Source organism: Rhinoraja longicauda, chromosome 3 (assembly GCF_053455715.1).
Source record: "Rhinoraja longicauda isolate Sanriku21f chromosome 3, sRhiLon1.1, whole genome shotgun sequence".
NCBI classification, from domain to species: domain Eukaryota; kingdom Metazoa; phylum Chordata; class Chondrichthyes; order Rajiformes; family Arhynchobatidae; genus Rhinoraja; species Rhinoraja longicauda.
The window spans coordinates 66,868,624-66,889,993 of NC_135955.1; the positions used below are offsets into that span (position 1 = coordinate 66,868,624).

The 21,370-nt window shown below is 41.3% G+C and overlaps 1 protein-coding gene across 2 annotated transcripts in view; it reads left to right on the forward strand.

The window, feature by feature from the left end:
- Positions 1-21,370, forward strand: part of dtwd2 (DTW motif tRNA-uridine aminocarboxypropyltransferase 2) — a 119,291-nt gene that overhangs the window by 43,897 nt on the left and 54,024 nt on the right. For both annotated transcript variants that reach the window (XM_078396301.1, XM_078396302.1), the window contains exon 3: positions 5,467-5,561. In XM_078396301.1, coding sequence (XP_078252427.1) covers positions 5,467-5,561 — 95 coding nt within the window. The remainder of the gene's footprint in view (positions 1-5,466; positions 5,562-21,370) is intronic.

Below are 21,370 nucleotides of genomic sequence, written 5' to 3' on the forward strand. Positions count from 1 at the left end.
AAACTGGGCGTAGAACAAAATGTGTGCACTTGTTAATAACCATTTCCCCATCCGTTGCCAGTTACGTTTGATCATACCCATCACAACAAAGTATAGTTATTTGCTGCTGAGAAGCCTGCTGCAGTGATCAACATAATCATTAACCCCTTCCAAACATTTTACAGTAACTATTTTGAGGCAAACCTTGGGGAACAAATGTGGGAAAGGTGAAGAGTTTAAAGGAGAAACTCAATTTAAATAAAAATAAATTAACCATTTTTTTGGACATTTTGATAATTATTAGGGCAATAATTGATGAGTAATAATGATAGCATTTGCCAATTTTCTGGTATCCCCTTAATTTATTAAAAGAAACTAGCTGAGTGCAGTGAAATGGCTGAATAAATATCAGCCTGAAATTATCCTGGCCTGTGGCATAAAATCTGGTGGTAAGCCATTTATGCTTGACATTGACCATATGCCATTGAGGAAAGGCTATGTTTCTCTTCCTGGAACTGGCAACAACTTATTTAAAGAATCATCAAGGAACATTCTCCCTTTGCTTGTGTTAGCTTTTTAAAACTGTTTAATTATGTTTTGCACTGGGTAGATCATGCTCGATGAAGGAGAAAGAGGCAGGAGGCATGCAGTCAACTAGATGTAAGGTCTGTCAAAACTCCTCCTCATGGGATCACTGTGTGTTCCTGCTTGCTTAAATGTTGCTCAAGGGACAGCCAGGTGACCTGCAGGCAATCCTCCTTTACAGAGTGAGCACGAGCATTTTGCGTGACCCAGCATCTGACTTTTCCCTCTCTGCTCCTTCCTAAGAAACGTGCAGTGAATATTAATGCACTCACTGCAACCTTTTGGCACAGCACACGCGTACACAAGGAAACTTTCCAGATTATCTCCCCATTATAATGCCAGTAACAGTGGACCTTTGTGCATTTTTTAAAATTTTCTCTGCCCCTTAAACAACATGGAATTAGAAATACCAGAGTTTTGAAATCTGGCAATAATTATGCTGTTGAATATCAAGGGGAGGCATTACATTCTTACTTCCCAGAGTCAATCTTTCCTGGCAAGTTTCTGACTAGTTTTTGCCACTTAGGAAGCTAATATTTAATGTTGCTTGGGTCTTGGGGATGTGGAAAATTGTGAATGGAACTGAACACTGTAATTGGCAGGAAACATCACCACATCTGACCTGGTGTCAGGTGGGACTCAGCTGGTAACTCTGCCACTGGCGAAAAGTGAACACAAAAATGTACATCGACTGAGATGATGCTATGCATTGAGCAATGCTGTCTTCCAAATCCCATCTGCTCTCTTGAATGGGCATTGGAGATCCCTTGTTGCTATCTTAAAGGAAAAGAATATATCCCGACCATCCTGCCCAATATTCATCCCTGAATCGGCACAATCCAAAACAATAATTTCACTTTAGTTCAGTTTATTGTCACGTGTACCAAGGTGCAGTGAAAAGCATTTTTTTGCTTGCGAACCAGTCAGCGGACAGACTAAACATGATTACATTCGAGCCATCCACAATGTACAGACACATGATAAAGGGATTAACGTTTTAGTGCAAGATAAATTCCAGTAAAAGTCTAACTAACCAGTCTGAAGGTTCTCGACCCGAAACGACGCCCATTCCTTCTCTCCAGAGATGCTGCCTATCCCGCTGAGTTACTCCAGCTTTTTGTGTCTATCTTCGGTTTAAACCAGCATCTGCAGTTCCTTCTTACACATTTTGTCCGCTCCACTACGAAATCGCCTCAAGGTATGCCTACTTTGAAGAAGTTCTCCTCCTCTCTTTGACAAGAGCTCTACAACATCCTCTCTCGCTATCTCTCATTTCACTTATCCCTAACCAGTCTAAAGAAGGGTCTCGAACCAAAACATCACCCATTCCATCTCTCCAGAGATGCTGTCTGTCCTGCTGAGTTACTCCAGCCTTTTGTGTTTATCTCCAATTAAAGATAGTCCTAGGGTCTCTAATGAGGTGGATAGTAGCTCAGGACTGCTCTCTTGTTGTTGATAGGATGGTTCAGTTACCGGATAACAGAAACTGTACTTGAATCTGAGGTGTGTGTTTTCACTCTTCTGTACCTCTTGCCTAATGGGAGTGGGAAGAAGGGGAGCGACCAGGGTGAGATTCATCCTTGATTATTCTGGTGGCCTTGCTGCGGCAGAGTGAAGTGTAAATGGGGTCAATGCAAGGGAGGTTGGTTTGTGTGATGGTCTGGGCTGTGACCACAACTCTGCAATATCTTGCAGTCTTGGGTGAAGCTGTTCCCAAACCATGCTGTGATGCATCCCGATAAAATGCTTTCTACGGCTCATCTGTAGAGGTCATTTGGCCATTGTCACGTAGTTTGAGGGGGTTGACTTAGAGGTTTTCATTATTACAGTGAGAAATATTCATTGGTATAAAATAATCATAAAAGGCATTAAATAAATGTAAATCTTCCTTAAAGATTAAAGTTAAAGATTGTTGGGCCTTGAGCAATCTTGTAATGTATATAAAATGCTTAACCACCATTAACCACAATTATAACACAAAGTGCTGGTGGAACTCAGTGGGTCAGACAACATCGTGGAGGGAATGGACAAAATATATTTTGGGTCAGGACCCTTCTTCAGACTGATCAGTCGTCTGTCCATTCCTACCACTGATCTGCTGAGTTTGTGTTTTTCAAAACACTTTGTGTTTTTCCTCAAGATTCCATCATCTGCAGTTTCCAATGACTCCTCTTTTGTGCAATGTATCAAAATTCGGTGGAAGGATTTTGCACTAATTCCCATTGACCGATTTTACTTTGTCTTCTTTATGACGTGGACAGCCAAATGTCAGAAAACAAGTGAAACTGCAAAAGCTGGTTTCAGAAATAAAATCAGAAAACTCCGGTAAATTGAGGGATGGCATGGTGGCGCAGTGGTATAGTTGCTGTCTTACAGCACCAGAGACCCGGGTTTGATCCTGATGGGTGCTGTCTGTACAGAGTTAGTACGTTTTCCCTGTGACCACGTGGGTTATCTCTAGGTGCTCCGGTTTCCTCCCTCACTCCCAAGTCATGCAGGTTTGCAGGTTAATTGGCTTTTGTAAAAAAAAATGTAAATTGTCTCTAGTGCATAGGATAGTGCTAGTGTGCGGGGATCATTGGTCGGCTTTGGCCAAAGGGCCTGTTTCCGCACAGTACCTCTAAATTAAACTAAACTAAACAGAACTCAACCTGTGAAGCAAAATCTGTGGAAAGAGAAGCCAGCTAACATTTCAGGCTGACAACCCTTAATCAGAATTAAGAAAGAGAGAAAGTAAATTGGTTTAACTATTTCAATAGGATGTGCTCAGCAGGTCAGAATATAATTTCATTTATATGTTCTGGCTTGCTCAGCAAGCCCCAGGTTATACATCACTCAGACTTCACAATGTTTTCAACAAATTACACAGATAATGAAGCTCAGATATCCATTCCTTTCACTTCATTACCCATTCCCATTGTTCCATATATTGCCCTCCCTCACCTTCACTGTTACTTAGACCAAAATTCAAACTTCTGGAGGAACCCTCATGGGTCAAGTCATATTTGTGGGAGTGGGAAGGAGGGGAGGTTGGTGGGGAGGAACTGTCGTGTTTCTGGTTGTCCCTGCATCGGGGCCTTCCATTTCCATTGGGCTATATACAACTTGCTTTCTCTCTTTCTCATTTCAGAAGAAGGGCTTTGACTTGAAACTTTAGCTGGTTTCTCTTCCCCCAGATGTTGCTTGTTCTTCTAGCATTTATGCTTTTGCTTCAGTTAAATGTCAAGCTACTCTCAACTTAACTCTGGAATTCATTTTTTAAATTTACTTTTGCAAGATGTCTTCTCTCTTGCACTGACATGCTCGTAAGATCATAAGTGATAGCAGCAGAATTGGGCCATTCGGCCCTTTAAGTTACTCTGCCATTCAATCATGGCTGATCTTTCTCGCACTCCTAACCCCATAACCCTCCTCGCCCTCCTTCTCCTGCCTTCTCCCCATAACCTTTGACAGCCATACGAATCAAGAATCTATATATCTCTGCCTTAAATATATTCACTGACTTGGTCTCCACAGCTTTCTGTGGCAAAGAATTACACAGATTCACCATCACACGCTGTGCTCTATCATTGTGGATTGAATATTCATGGAATAATCTCATCTTTTTAAAATAATTCACTATTATTCAAACAGTTTTATCAGGTCTGCAAATCTAATCTGTTGTTCATGGGACTGTTCAGCATGCATGTCATCTGGTATTTAACCTTAGCAGGTTAGCATCTCATTTTTCAGTGCACCTGGTTTTCTACTTTTCTACATTCCTATTAAGTCAGTGTCACTCCTCTGACTTGATAGCAATAATAGAGGAATATAGAAAATGAAATTGAACTGTGTTTTTCTTATATAGAATGATGTTTTGAATATGGTAACCTGTGGGTACCAGTTAGTTATGGACATTTAATAAGAGGATTGTGATGAGAGAGAAACTACAAAATTTTAGTTTAGAAAACCTTTCTTTCACACATAACCATGTTATTTCTTTCAAGGTGATTAAATATCCTTAACTATCAATAACACAGCATGGCACAATTATGAGGAAAGGGCTTGTGATGCTAGATTCACTAAGTTTGTGGTTAGTACCATTAGCTCTCAGATTTCTATTTCAGAAGTAGATCTTGACAGCACAGTGGTGCAGCTGGTAGAGACCTGGATCTGTTCCTGACCTCGGGTGCTGTCTGAGTGGAGTTTGCATGTTCTCCCTGTGACCGCGTATATTTCCTCCGGGTGCTCAGTTTTCCTGTCATATCCCGAAGACATGGGGATTTCTAGGTTAATTGGCCCCTGTAAAATTGCCCTAATGTGTAGGGAATGGATAAGAAAGTGGAATAACATAGTACCATTAATCGATGGTCAGCGTGGACTCATGGGCCAAATGGGCCTGTTTCCACGCTGTATCTCCAAACAAAACGAAACTAAACGGATCCACCTCGGGTTAGCAGGCAGTGACTAATGGGATACAGCACAGATCGGTGCTTAGGCCGTTCACAATCTGTATCGACAATTTGGCTGAGGGAATAAAATGCTATGTTTCTCTATGCAAATCTAAATAGGATTGTGAGTACAGAGGAGGATGTAAAAAGTCTTCAGATAACGTGGACACATTAGGTGAGTGGTGAGAACATGGTAGTTGGAATATAAAGTGGAAATATGTCAGCTCATCTATTTTGGTACACAAAGCAGATGAAACAGGGTTGTTAACATGGTTGGAGATTTGGTAGCATTAATGCTGAAAGGAACACTGAATAGGAAATACTTGATTTTCAAAGGCTCAAATATATTTCATATGAATGTTAGGACATCTGTAAAGTTTGGGGAATGGGTTTGTGGATTGTAATTTCAGAAGTGAAATTGTCAAATCCAAAGGTCCAAAACTCTAAATGCCATTTTGTTTTCTTAACTCAGGCGGGTCGAGCGCTGCGGACTGTTCCTTTGCTAGCTGCCTGCCTTCCAGCTGACAAATGTAAAGTCTTTATTGGACGGCGCTTCAATGAGGACAGGTAAAGATCAATTCCATTTAATATTCCTAAATTGTAACATCAACAGTACTTTTAAGTACCACACTGCCTATAACGTTCTTTTGAACATGGTCTTGTGTAAGATTTTCTATAAATTCATGGGTTGTGTTTCTTGTTTGGATTCTGAAAGAACGACGTGACTTTAAATACAAGGAAACTGGACACTGCTCAACTTTAAAATGTGAATATCATTGGTGGCCTTCTGAAATATTGGGAAATTATTTATTTTTATTGAATGAGTACTCACCTGGTAATGAAGATGGAAGAGGTTTTTTTTTAAAGAAAATGCATTTCATCACACAAATTCCTCACACAATGCCAGCAGCTGGAACCTGTTGGATTTGAAATGTGTATGTGCTAACTGGAAATTCACAGAATGATTATAACTGTGAATTAGTGCTGAATCATTTGTTCACAAACCTGTAGATACCACAGATATCATAAAGGGAATCATAAGGATAAAACAACATTACAAAACAGGGTGTTTTTCTCAGGGAATCAGCTATTTGAATTAAACTAGTGAAACGTCAATTGCATAGCTGAATGGTTTCATTAACTTTCAGTTGGTCAGATAAAATCACTTTTTAAATTTGTTATATTTGATCAAGCTAGATAGTTTAGTTGTACAGAAAATTACTCCATTCTCCAACTGGGCATTTCTGGAATAGAAAATGTTGTTGGACGAAGAAAAATGTTTGCAAATAATATACTACTTAGTAAATGGCCAGGCCAGGCCTATTTGAATCCAGTTACGTTATTTTTATGAATCACTCCAGTAAGACTAATGTATAATCATTTATTCTAATATTTAATATCGTATGTGCATTTGGCGTGCATACTTTTTTGTTGAAAAGTTGCATTCACACATAACCATGTTACTTCTTTCAAGGTGATTAAATATCGTTAATTATTAATAACACAGCATGGCACAATTATGAGGAAAGGGCTTGTGATGTTAGATTCACTAAGTTTGTGGTTAGTACCATTAGCTCTCAGATTTCTATTTCAGAAGTAGATCTTGACAGCACAGTGGTGCAGCTGGTAGAGACCTGGATCTGTTCCTGACCTCGGGTGCTGTCTGAGTGGAGTTTGCATGTTCTCCCTGTGACCGCGTATATTTCCTCCGGTTGCTATTGAGGGCGTGCAGCGTAGGTTCACTAGGTTAATTCCCGGAATGGCGGGACTGTCGTATGTTGAAAGGCTGGAGCAATTAGGCTTGTATACACTGGAATTTAGAAGGATGAGGGGGGATCTTATTGAAACATATAAGATAATTAGGGGATTGGACACATTAGAGGCAGGAAACATGTTCCCAATGTTGGGGGAGTCCAGAACAAGGGGCCACAGTTTAAGAATAAGGGGTAGGCCATTTAGAACGGAGATGAGGAAGAACCTTTTCAGTCAGAAAGTGGTGAAGGTGTGGAATTCTCTGCCTCAGAAGGCAGTGGAGGCCAGTTCGTTGGATGCTTTCAAGAGAGAGCTGGATAGAGCTCTTAAGGATAGCGGAGTGAGGGGGTATGGGGAGAAGGCAGGAACGGGGTACTGATTGAGAGTGATCAGCCATGATCGCATTGAATGGCGGTGCTGGCTCGAAGGGCTGAATGGCCTACTCCTGCACCTATTGTCTATTGTCTATTGCTCAGTTTTCCTGCCATATTCTGAAGACATGGGGATTTCTAGGTTAATTGGACCCTGTAAAATTGCCCTAATGTGTAGGGAATGGATAAGAAAGTGGAATAACATAGTACCATTAATCGATGGTCAGCGTGGACTCATGTGCCAAATGGGCCTGTTTCCACGCTGTATCTCCAAACAAAACGAAACTAAACGGATCCACCTCGGGTTAGCAGGCAGTGACTAATGGAATACAGCACAGATCGGTGCTTAGACCGTTCACAATCTGTATCGATAATTTGGCTGAGGGAATAAAATGCTATGTTTCTCTATGCAAACCTAAATAGGATTGTGAGTACAGAGGAGGATGTAAAGAGTCTTCAGATAACGTGGACACATTAGGTGAGTGGTGAGAACATGGTAGTTGGAATCTAAAGTGGAAATATGTCAGCTCATCTATTTTGGTACACAAAGCAGATGAAACAGGGTTGTTAACATGGTTGGAGATTTGGTAGCATTAATGCTGAAAGGAACAGATATGTATTGGTGCACTAGTTCCTGAAGGTCAATATGCAGTTGCAACAAGTGCAAGAAGGGCAAATGATATGTTAGCATTTATTATCATGGGATTTAATTATAGGAGTGACAATGTCTTATTGCAGTTGTATAGTCCATACCTGGCATATGGTGTAAAATGTTGGTCTTTTCTTCAAAAGGATATCCGTGCCAGAGAACAGTTGGACAGTTTGACTAGACTAGTTCCAGGGAGAAGCAAAAAAACTGCAGATGCTGGAATCACGAGCAAAACACAATGTTGGAACAACTTAGTGGGTCAGGCAGCATCTGTAGAGGGAATGGATAGGCGAGGTATGGGGTTGGACTTTGTCTGGGGATGGTGGGTTTGAGCAGACAGGGGCAATATTCTGTTTCAGAAGGAACTGCAGATGCTGGTTTAAATTGAAAATAGACACAAAATGCTGGAGTAACTCAGCAAGTCAGGCAGCATCTCTGGAGGAAAGGAATGTGATGTTTCGGGTCGAGACCCTTCTTCAGACTAAGAGTCAGGGGAAAGAGAAACAAGAGATAAAGATGGTAATATAGAGCTTTTTGTGTCGTCAGGACAATATTCTCTTGAGTTTAGAAGAAAGAAAGGAGATCTCATTGAAACTTTGCATGATTCTTAAAGACCATGACAAGCTGGAATGTATTTCCCCTGGCTGAGGAGTTGAGGATCCGGAGACAGATTGAAAATAAGGAACAGACCATTTACGGCTTCATGACGTGGGTGGGAATCTTTGTTGTTCTCTACCCCAGAGGGTTGAGGAAACGCAGTCACTAGGTTCATTCAAAATATAGATAAATTAAAAAGATATGAAAGGAATCAAAAGGGATATTGGAAAAAGTACAGGAAAATGACCCTCGTAGAATATCAATCAGTCAGGGTCTTGATAAAGGACAAGTCAGGCTTGAAGGGTTATATGGCCTACTTTTGTTCCTGCCACTGTTTTCTTATGTATGTGCCTTGGCCTGGGGATACAAGTTGTGGTAGAATATGGTCCTGCTGCTACTAACGTCCTGCAGCACCTATTGATGACCAAGTAGGTGGATCGATTCTAAATTGATCCAAGTGGGCATGCTACAACAGGATGCAATGTGGCCTGAGTGTGAAGATAGTACTTCAAGATAAATGTCAAATGGTGATCATTTCCACCAATACACTTGTAAATAATTGAATCAGAAGCAATTTGATTGATCAGGATGGCTTCCTTTTCCTCACACTGAATAGGAAATACTTGATTTTCAAAGGCTCAAATATATTTCATATGAATGTTAGGACATCTGTAAAGTTTGGGGAATGGGTTTGTGGATTGGAATTTCTATAAATAGCAGAATTTACTCATGATAAGCACATGTAGTCCAAGAATTACAGACTGTTGGAAATAATAGTCGTTGGTAGTGGTTCCAGGAGGAGTTGAACTGGTTGGGGGTTTGGGGAGCTGTATGGTGCTTGAGGAACAAAGAAAACTTTGCTTGACACGTGTCCCGCTTCAACCTTCAATTTAAACCAGCATCTGCAGTTTTTTTTCCATAGAGTTTGAAGGGAGGTGGTCAGAAACAATTTCCCATTGCAAATGTACAGTTGTTGCTGTCACACACATTAGCTTCTTAATGGTGTCCTGAGGAAAAAGACACTTCGAGAGTCACTGAACGTACAAATTCATATTTGGAGATGACACATATTCTGTATGATAATGAACAGGCATCTATTCACTGGAGTTCTTATTAGTTTAGAGCTGTTTTGAGGCCTGACCTTTGTTAGATGCTGGCAACTCTCTTGTGTTTACAGATTCAGATTCGGAGTAGTTTATTGTTCTACATACCAGGATTCAATGAAATGTCATGTTCACATGAAGCTTGTAAACAGTATACTTTAATGACAGATACAACAATAAGTGCAACTATGAAGAAAACAGCAGAATAAAATAAAATAAAAGTAAGAGCATGGCAATATTTCTGTGAAGGGGATGTGAAAGAGTTGATTAGTTCAGGAGTCTGCTTGCTGTGGGAAGGAGCCATTTTAAAGTCTGAATGTCCGGGTTTTTGAGCTCCCTGAGGGAGCATCCAGGACCACACTTGAAAAAATAGCATAGTTTAAAACGATGACTGAGGAGCTCAGACTACTTGACCGTCATCAAAAAATTAGCAAATTTGCAGATGATACTAAGCTGGGGGGTAGTGTGAATTGTGAGTAAGATGCAATAAGGCTGCAGGGTGACTTGGACAGGTTGTGTGAGTGGGCGGATACATGGCAGATGCAGTTTAATGTAGATAAGTGTGAGGTTATTCACTTTGGAAGCAAGAATAGAAAGGCAGATTATTATCTGAATGGTGTCAAGTTAGGAAGAGGGGATGTTCAACAAGATCTGGGTGTCCTAGTGCATCAGTCACTGAAAGGAAGCATGCAGGTACAGCAGGCAGTGAAGAAAGCCAATGGAATGTTGGCCTTCATAACAAGAGGAGTTGAGTATAGGAGCAAAGAGTTCCTTCTACAGTTGTACCGGGCCCTGGTAAGACCGCACCTGGAGTACTGTGTGCAGTTTTGGTCTCCAAATTTGAGGAAGGATATTCTTGCTATTGAGGGCGTGCAGCGTAGGTTCACTAGGTTAATTCCCGGAATGGCGGGACTGTCGTATGTTGAAAGGCTGGAGCAATTAGGCTTGTATACACTGGAATTTAGAAGGATGAGGGGGGATCTTATTGAAACATATAAGATAATTAGGGGATTGGACACATTAGAGGCAGGAAACATGTTCCCAATGTTGGGGGAGTCCAGAACAAGGGGCCACAGTTTAAGAATAAGGGGTAGGTCATTTAGAACGGAGATGAGAAAGAACTTTTTCAGTCAGAGAGTGGTGAAGGTGTGGAATTCTCTGCCTCAGAAGGCAGTGGAGGCCAGTTTGTTGGATGCTTTCAAGAGAGAGCTGGATAGAGCTCTTAAGGATAGCGGAGTGAGGGGGTATGGGGAGAAGGCAGGAACGGGGTACTGATTGAGAGTGATCAACCATGATCGCATTGAATGGCGGTGCTGGCTCGAAGGGCTGAATGGCCTACTCCTGCACCTATTGTCTATTGTCTATAAAATCTTGTCCCATGTTTTTCTGTAAACAACAAGGCTGAACAGTACCACTGGAATTTTATCCTGTCAAGTATGTGGTAATGCACTTTGGGAAGTCATATACTGGTATGGCATATGGAGAAAATGACAGGGACCTCAGGAGCATTGATGTACAGAGAGTGCAACTCCGTAGCTCTCCGCAAATGAAAGCACCGGTAAATAGGGCAGTGAGAAAGGTATTTGGATGCTTGCTTCATCGGCTGAGGCATTGAGTATAAGAGTTTAGACTTTACTTTGGAGATACATGGAAGCAGGCGCTTCGGCCCACCGACCAGTAATCCTTTACTAGCTTTATCCTACACACTTGGAACAATTTACAGAAGCACAGTGCACACAGCACCCATAGTCAGGATTGAACCTGGTCTCTGGTGCTGTTAGACAGCAACTCTACTGCTGTGCCACTATGCTGCCTCCAGATGTGGTGTCATTATTGTAGCTGTATAAATCATTGGTTAGACCTCACTTGGACTATTATCTCCAGTCTGGTTGCCACACTGCAGGAAAGATGTGATGGCACAGAGACTGCGAAGAAGATATTCACCAGGATGTTGCCTGGAATGGAGGGCTGAATGTTTCAGGTGCAAAGGGAGAAATGTAAAGAAGATCTGAAGGGTAAGCTTTTCACACAAAGCCTGGTAGTTTTCTGGAACAAGCTGCAAGACAAGCTGCTAGCAGCAGAATGATTGCATTCTGCCTGATTAAAAGGCACTTGGATATAAAAGGCAAGGAGGGGTATGGGCTTCATGCAGGCAAATGGGATTCATGTAGATGAGCATCGCAGTCAGCGCGAACGAGGTGGGCTGAAAGGCCCCATTTCTGTGCTGTATGATATTCTTTTTGTTGAAAATAGTTCAATCTCATTGTTATCAAAGCATGAAAGAGCATAATAATCTGGACAAAAGGGAAAACTGAAATATAAACCCAAATTGTTCTAAATACAGCAGTTCAAATAGTATCTATGAGACATCCACACCCAGGAATTTTTTTTTTTTTAACTCTCTCCACCACTGATGGGTTTGTGGATCCACATCCCTGTCTAACAAAGTCCACAATCAGTTCCTTGGTCTTAAAGAATGTTGAGAGCAAGATTGTTGTTCTGGCACCATTTGGTCAGTCGATCAATCTCCCTCCTATCCTCTGGATCATCATCATCTATAATTCGTCCAACAATGGTGGTGTCATCGACGAATCTAAAGATGGAGTTCAAACTTTTTGCTTTAAATTATTTTGTTGAACCATGATAGTAAATATTTTGGCAGATTTTTTGTAAAATTGAGGTTAGTTTTCTTCAAAGTGTGAATAATGGTTATTATCACTGTAACCATTTCTTGGTACAAGAAATTCAATGCTTAGCGTACAAATCAGATGTATGTCAGCTAATTAGTGGGGTTTGCTGTAAATGACTAGATAGAGAAAAAAAATCACTTGATACATTTTACCAAAAAAAAGGACTTTTCACAAGAAACCTGCTAAAGAGCTGAGGGTGGAGTTTTTAATTGTAAAATTAAATATTTTTTGTTTTGATTTAACAAAATATATATCCACAGGTTTGTACCGTACAAGTAAAGAGCCATGATAAAATCAAGCTGGCCCCATGTCAATGTGATGCAACATAAAGGCTCTTTCAACCATTGTTTCGTAGTCCTCGTTGCCTCAGGAGGAGTAAATTAGGAGCGATGTACTTTAGATCGTAAGTCAAAAAAGATCTGTTTCAAGGATAATCAAGCAAACACGAGGAGACTCTGATGAGTGGTATGACCCACCTTCTATAAACTTAAGAGGACTTGCGTTTCATGGGGCTTATCCCACTTTGAACGCCTTACAGCAAAGCTACTCTTACTGCTCAGTTTGGCATCCTGCCAAGAGAAGTACTTTCTAGACTGTAATTCAACTGTTTTGGGGACATTATGAAATTCCCCCAATCCTTTCATGGCAATCATGGTCCACCTGGACAGAATTTATTGATTGTTTTAAAGATCTCAATCCTTTCTCTGTGATGTTGAATGTTACTTTCACTGGGAGCACAGAAGCACACACTTCCCATCATGTTGTTTGATAAATGGAAACTCACCAAGATAAAGGTTTCCATTAACTTTATCTTCATATGAGCAGTAAAAGAAACAAGGAACCGTGCAGTGTTTACATTCTGCCTAAGAATAATTTAGGGACGGCACAGCGGCACAGCAGTAGAGTTGCTGCCTTACAGTGCCAGAAACCCAGGTTCGATCCTGACCAAGGGTGCTGTCTGTACAGAGTTTGTACGTTCTCCCTGTGACCATGTGGGTTTTCTACGGGTGTTCCGGTTTCCTCCCACACTCCAAAGACATACAGGTTTGTAAGTTAATTGACTTCAGTAAAATTGTAATTTGTCCCCAGTGTGTAGGATAGTGTTAGTGGACGGGATGATCACTGGTCGGAGCGGACTCGATGGGCCCAATGGCCTATTACTGCACTGTATCTCTACAGTAAAGTTCCGGAAGTGGCTGCGCCTTGCGGCTGCGGCTCACCGGCAGTCTGTCTGTCTTTTTCTTTTTTTGTGTATTGTTAGCGTTTAAATGTATGTAATGTAATGACCTATTTTTAGCCGTGTATATGTGGGGGGGGGTTGGGGAAACCTTTTGTTTTAAATCTCCTCAACAGAGATGCGACCTTTTTCTATGTCGTATCTCCGTTCACGCTACGGCCTAACACCGTGGAGTTGGCTGCCTCCAGCTGGGAACGACTTTGAAGGCTCCGGTCGCAGGGCCTGGACTTACCATCTCAGAGGCTTCGGCCGCGGGCCCTGTGGACCGCAACATCGGGAGCTCGCAGATCCCTGGCTGGCGACCGGCTTTCGGGAGCTCCAGCCGTAGCAGCTTCAACCGCCCCAAATTGCGAGGCTCGATCGACTCGTTCGCAGGACCTTCATCGCCCTGCGTGGTTCGGCCGCGGCACTTTCCATCGCCCGGTAGGGGCTCAGGACTTTCATCGGCCTGCACGGCTCAGCCTGGGACCTTCCATCGCCCGGCGGGGGCTTCGGGAGTCGGGAGCCTCGATCGCCTCGAGGCAGTTTGACTGCCTGACCGCGGGAGAGGAACGGAGGAGGAGATAAGACTTTTCTTGCCTTCCATCACAGTGAGGGTGTGCCTGGAGGGATCACTGTGATGGTTGTCTGTTTTAAACTTGTGTGGTTGCATGTCTTGTGCTCTTTATTGTTTGTGATTGCATGATAACGACAATTTCGTTCAAATTTATTTTTGAATGACAATAAAAGCAATTTGATTTGATTTGATTTGATTAAATGACCAGAACAGAGGACAATTGAATTTACGGGACTTTGAGTGTATTTGGAGCGACCATGCAGATTATTGCCTCCCATTCATTTATAGTCATACAGTGTGGAAACAGGCTCTTCAGCCCAAGTTGACCGACATGCTCATTTTACACGTCCCAACTGTCTGCATTTGGCCCATATCTGTCCAAACCTTTCCTATCCATGTACATATTCAAATGTTTCTTAATTAAACTATTTCAAACATTAGTTAACAAAAGCTCTTACAAATTCTCTATTAGCATGTAATAAACATCAAGCTTCAAATGAAAAAGGTTATGAATGAAATATGATAAAACATTACATACAGTTCTCCAGTCAGAAGGATCTCCAAGACTAGAGCAATTCTGTCCTGCTGGTTTTTATTGGCAGGGGTTCGATAATATAACTTTAAATCCTTCTTCCCATATTTATATAATATTCAGGAAAAAAAAGATACTTGCCTGGAACTCAGTCCCCATCTTATCTCTCATGGCCAATTTGCTTTCGGTGTTCAAGTTTAGCCTGAGTTAAGAAAATGTGAGAATTCTTGACACCATTCCCAAATGTCCTTGGCTGGAAAGAGGTTAACTGCTGCTGATTGTATGAAAGACATGAGTTGTGGCAGTGACACCTTTTTGTTGTGGTTTTTGCTGGACCGGTAGCTGACATACAGCAACACTGCTGTTCAAACTCATTTCTTCTGGTTGAAGAGTACCAGCTGTTCACATGGCATTGCATTCAGGTCCAGACCTGTTCACAATTAGTATGTCAGAATGAGCTTTCACAGTCATGTGTGCCAGCTTTGTTCGCTGGGATTCAAATTAAATGCAGGAGAAACTCGACTGGTGATTATACTTTTAACTAGTAGTTCCTGCATATAACATTTTTCATTTGAAGCTTGATGTTTATTACTTGTTAATAGAGAATTTGTAATAGCTTTTGTTAACTAATGTTTGAAATAGCTTAAAGGCATAGACTTTGCTTTGTTCAGTTATCTGTAGATTGAAGATTAATCTTTGTCAGTGGCAGAAAAGATTTGTAAATGGGAATAATCCAGCAACACAAAATGTCCTCTGGGTGATTATTTAATGCAGCTCGAGGATGTAGACACAAGGAACTGCAGGTGCTAGTTTATAAAAAAAGATACAAAGTGCTAAATAATGGTCCTGACCCAAAACGTCACCCATCGTTTTTCTCCAGAGGTGCTGCCTGACCCGCTGAGTTACTCCAGCACTTTGAGTCTTCTTCTGTTGGAGGTTCTGCCCTCTTTATTATGCAGGGTATAATGATTCTGATAATATGCAGAATCATAACACACTTCAGTATTGTGCAGAATTTATGTTTCATCTGTCAAAGACTCCATGAAGGTCTCACATGGTACGATCAAGGCCAGAGATAAACCTAACGTTTGCTAACCAGGATGTACAATTTTTCTTGTGTGGTATTGCTTAATCTAACTGGTGCTAAAGTGAGAGTTATTTTTGACAGCATTGCTGATAATCAGCATAGCACAACATTACAAGTGTAGATTTCAGACTGTTGCATTGGTTCCGTTTGTCATGCACCTGCTTAATTGTGGGTGCTTTTTAAAATTTTTGGTTGATTTAAAACTCAGGCAACTCAAAATGGAAAAGCAGCTTGAGGAATAACTGATATTGCTTAACATCAGATATTATGTATCTTTTTAAACTGGAAAATTGAAATGCTATAATATTATTTTACTAAGCATGAACTCTCTGTTATCTATTTTAGTATTCTGATATAAACTCTTCAATTAATGAGGAGACTTGGATAGCAGGCAGAGAAGTTTAATGTTACTGATCAAATTAAAAACATTGAGCAAAACCACAAAGTGCTGGAGGTACTCAGCAGGTCAGAGAGGGCGGCCCAGTGGTGCAACTACTAGAGAGAGCTAAAGCCTTGCAGCACCAGAGACTGGTTCGAGCCTGACCTTGGGTGCTCTCTGTGGAGTTTGCACGTTCTCTCTGTAGTTGCGTGGGTTGCCCCTGGGTGCTCCTCAGGGTGCCCCTGTGCGATCCTCCCACATCCCAAAGATGTGTGGTGTGTAAATTAATTGTCCCCTGTAAATTGCCCCTAATGTGCAGGGGGTTGATGAGAAAGTGGGATAACACAGACAGTGTGAAGAGGTTATTAACATCATAAGGTCATAAATCATAGAAGCAGAATTAAGCAATTCGGCCCATCAATACTTTACCATTCAATCATAGCTGATCGATCTTTCCCTCCTAACCCCATTCTCCGACCTTCTCCCCGTAACCTTTAACGCCCTTACTAATCAAGAGCCTGCCGATCACTGTCGTCTGTGGCAAAGGATTCCACAGATTCACATGGCCACAAAGCCTTCAATTTCCTCATTCAAATAATTGATATACAACATGAAGAGGAGCGGAACACCACGAGTCACCAGTAGCCAACCAGAAAAAGTTCCCTTTATTTTTCTATTCTTTGCCTTCTGCCTTTTAGCCATTCTTCTATCCATGCTGGTATCTTCCATCGAAAACTATCGGCTCTCATCTTGTTTCGCAGCATCACATGGAGCCCTTTATCAAAAGCCTTCTGAAAATCCAAATAAAACAAACTTACACTGACTCTCCTTTGTCTATCCTGCTATTTACTTCCGCGAAGAATTCCAAAAGATTTGTCAAGCAAGACCTCCCCATCACAAAACCGTGCGGCCTATTTTATCATACTACTCAGAAACCTCATCCTTAATGGACTATAAAATCTTTCAAACCACTAACATCAGGCAAACCAGCCTATAGTTTACCCTCTTTTTCCTATCTCCCTTCTTGAACAGTGAAATAACATTTGCAATTTTCCAGTCCTCTGGGACCACTCCTGACTTTGGTGATTCTTGAAAAATCAGTGTGGATTTGGGGGACCGACGGGCTTGTTTCCGTGGTGTATCTCCAAACTAAGACAGGATGTGTAGAGGGAATTGGCAGACGGCATTTTGGGTTGGTACACTTCGTCAGACTGAGCAGTGTGCAGTCGGGTACTGACTCGAAATACCCTTCACTGATGCTGTCTGACCCACTGGGTTCGTCTAGCATTTTGTGTTATTCTCAATAGTCCAGCAGTTCCTCTGCAGTTCCTTGTCTCTCCAAATCATAAATATTATTTGGTACTATTTAATTAAAAGATTTGCAAGTTTGGTTTTAGAAATTTTGTGCTAGAAAGTGGTGGCAGAGTACAACAACGAATAAATCTGATGTCCACTTTTCTCTTGATCTAGTTCTGCTTAATTTTCTGTCAGTGTCTGCTGAGAAAGTCACTGACAAGGAGACATAGCTACAACATAAGGAGCCAGTCATTTAAAACTGAGGTGTGTGGAGCTTTTTTTTCTCTCGGAGAGTAGTGAATTTTTAGACACAAGGTGCTGGAGCAACTCTGCAGGTCAGGCAACATCTCTGGAGAAAAGGACCAGGTGACGTTTCAGATCAGAACCCTTCTTCCGACTCAGAAGAGTTCCGACCCAAAACATCACCTGTTCCTTTTCTCCAAAGATGCTCCCTGACCCGCGAGTTGCACCAGCACTTTATGTCTATCTTCGGTATAAACCAGCATCTCTGGTTCCTGCCTACACAGTGAATTTTTTGAATTCTCGGTTGAGGCCAGATCATTTGATATATTTAAGGTGGAGATAGATACATATTTGAACGATCAAGGAACGGAGAGTTATGGGGAGCTGGCATGAAGGTCTCCATCGTATTGAATTGTGGTACAGGCTTGAGGTGCCTGGAGGCCTGCTCCTGTTTTCTTGTGTTCTTGTGTGTCCAGACCAACTAACAACCTTGCAAGCAAAGCTGAGTGCAAAGCTTCATTTTACATACCCGGGGAACACTGTGATGACTTCTTAACCCAAGAAATGTTCATTTTGCAATTCAAATGTCATGTCACACATACAATTTGTCTTTTCCCATTTTTTGACACATTACTTTAATCCACTCTGTGTGTGTGTGTGTGTGTGTGTGTGTGTGTGTGTGTGTGTGTGTGTGTGTGTGTTATGCTTTGATAAATTGCAACATTGAGTAGCATTCTATTAAGCATGTAGGAAATTTTCAGAGTGGTTCCGATGCTTCTATCTTTTGTTTTCTCCCATGATATTTCAATTATATCTATCAAATTGTTCACCAAGAGGAAATTGAAGTTCTATACTTATCTTCATCATGCTCCACTGAGCCACTAATGACAATCACTGGATCATATTGCTTGCCCACAAATAATACAAATTCTCATTTAATTCTGTTTTTTTTTAATGTTTTTTTAATGTTCTGTAAAAAAAAGCCTCTTGTGACCATTGTGTGCATATGCTGAAAGATATAAATACTCAGCATAGATCTGAATATGTTTTCTTGCATTTAGAAATTGAGATTCTGCGAACAGTTGAAATAAGAAGTATATGATGCATAATCTGAGAATGTATTTAAATACATTCATTTTCAGCAAGTGATAGATGCATGTAGGTGAGTGAGGGGAGATGCTTTGATGAGAAGACAAAGGTCAAGGATGCAAAAAAGACAAAAAGCTCTGAGATAAGGAGAGAAGAGGAAGCCGAGGTGAAAGCACATTTATAGAAAGACACTGCCAATGTTGCAGAGACTATGTCAAAAGGTGAGCAATGCTTTATAAAGCTCTGAAGGTTACAGGAAGGTGGAAAGTCTGAACCAAGAAAGAAATTTGATGGATTTGGAGCCTTAGGAAAACAAGGCCACATTCCTAAAATCCTAAGTAAGGGTTGTAAAAGGGTGGCGTAGTGGTAGAGTTGCTGCCTTGCAGTGCCAGAGACCGACCGGGGTTTGATCCTCATTACGGTTGCTTGTCTGTATGGAGTTTTACTTTCTCCCCATGACCTATGTGGGTTTTCTCCAGGATGCCCGGTTTCCTCACACCCTCCAAAGACGTACAGGTTTGTGGGTTAATTTCTTGACAATTGTAAATTGTCCCTAGTTTGTGTAGGATAGTGTTAATGTGCGGGGATCGCTAGTCGGCGCAGATTTGGTGGGTCAAAGGGTCTGTTTCTGTGCTGTATCTCTATACTAAACTAAACAAAAACATTCCTATCAGTTATTAGCCAGTGGGTGGAAAATCCAGCTTGAGGAATTAGCCAATAAATAAAAACTTAAGTAGATTATAGGGAGGAAAGTAGAGTTTGAAGCTTACTAGGAATAATAGAGGATTGCTCAGAGGAAGGTTTATGTTTTGTTGCATTCTTTAGAAGTATCAAAATATAGTTCTCCTCTGAGGCAAACATTAAAGATCCCTTGGAAATATAAAGAGAACAAGTAGTACAACAGATAGACACAAATGCAGGTATTTATTTCACAAAATGCTGGAGTAACTCAGCAGGTCAGGCAGCATCTCAGGAGAGAAGGAATGGGTGATGTTTTGGGTCGAGACCCTTCTTCAGACTGATGTCAGGGGAGAGGGAGACACATAGAAAAAACCCATCAGTCTGAAGAAGGGTCGCGACCCAAAACATCACCCATTCCTTCTCTCCAGAGATGCTGCCTGTCCCGCTGAGTTACACCAGCATTTTGTGTCCATCTTCAGTTTAAACCAGCATCTGCAGTTCCTTCCTACACAAGTAGTACAACAGTATGGCGATGATGTAGCAGTTAAATTATCAGGCTATTAATCTAGAGACCTGGATTAGCTAGCTCAGTTAATAAAACAAAAGACAAATAGGACAAAAAACACCATCTAGTCTAAATAATGATGACCAAGAAAAACTAACCGGATATTGTTAAATCCCATAAGTCAGGATCATAAGATCACAAGTGATGGAGGATTAAACCATTCAGCCCATCACGTCTACTTCGCCATTCAATCATGGTTGATCGATCTCTCCCTTCTAACCCCATTCTCCTGCCTTGTCCCCATAATCTCTGACACCTGTACTAATCAAAAATTTATCTATCTCTGCCTCAAATACAGTGCCCTCCATAATGCTTGGGACAAAGACCCATCATTTATTTATTTGCCTCTGTACTCAACAATTTGAGATTTGTAATAGAAAAAATTACATGCGGTTAAAGTGCACATTGTCAGATTTTAATAAAGGCCATTTTTATACATTTTGGTTTCACCATGTCGTAATTACAGCAGTGTTTATACACAGTCCCCCTACGAGGTTCAAAATAGAGAGGTGCACCAGGTTCCTTTATATTGGTGGGAATGAGGTCAGGTTATGTTGGTTCATTCATAATCTGCTACAGACTCAGTCTGGGAGCTATGTCCTTTAGGACATGGCGCGCTCAATCAGAGCTAGTGCTATGACGACGCTCTTTGAACTTCCCCACCCAGAGTACATTCTGTTCCCTTGGTTCTTTCAGTGGTTCTTCCAAGAGTTGTTCAACATGAAGAGCACAAATTGGCTGGCACATGGCTGTTGTTAATAATGAAGTTTTAACTTCTTTTGGAATCCGTGCAACATGATAAGGCATGTTTTAAATGTTTTTTTTTTTTAGCAGCTATCAAGGCAGCTTGAAGAAAACCAATCATATACCAGTTTAATCCAAGTAAACACTACTTCAAGCCAACCATCACCACCGGTAATAATTGTCAAAATTTTACAGCCAATCCATTTACGTGGATTATGTATGGTCAGACTGAGGCTGATCGATAAAGAAGAATTCTATTAGATCAGCAATGCACACTGAAAAAAAACATAAAGTCATTAACTCTAACAAAAATGTAGAGGAATACACGTTTCACAGCCATGACAAATTTGATCTTGAATATCTAAGGACTGCCTCACACGTTGAAAAACAATGCAAACATACCAACATCATGACACCAATAACACAAGGTCTGGGGCCACACTTACAAGTGCACAGCTATGCTGGGGGGCACAAATCTACTTTAAGTACTGTGCTTAACATTAAGTAGCTGGAGGAGCTGTGGCAGATGGAAGTACTGGTCCTTCCCAGGCTACAAACACCCGACATACATTCAGCCCTTGCACATGACTGAGTGTTGAAAGATCGGCAGGATGGATTTGCCAGCTATTGCAGGGCTTCAGGCACCTTCTGTTGAGTGGGAACCCGATTCATAGCAATATCATTGCATCATGCAGAGAAAACTGAGTGGTTGAATTAAACGCCCGGTTGTAACTGCACATTGCCCTTGGTTGTCCTTTGTTTTTATTTAAGTTTTCTTGCCAGATGGCTGCAATTTTGACCTGCA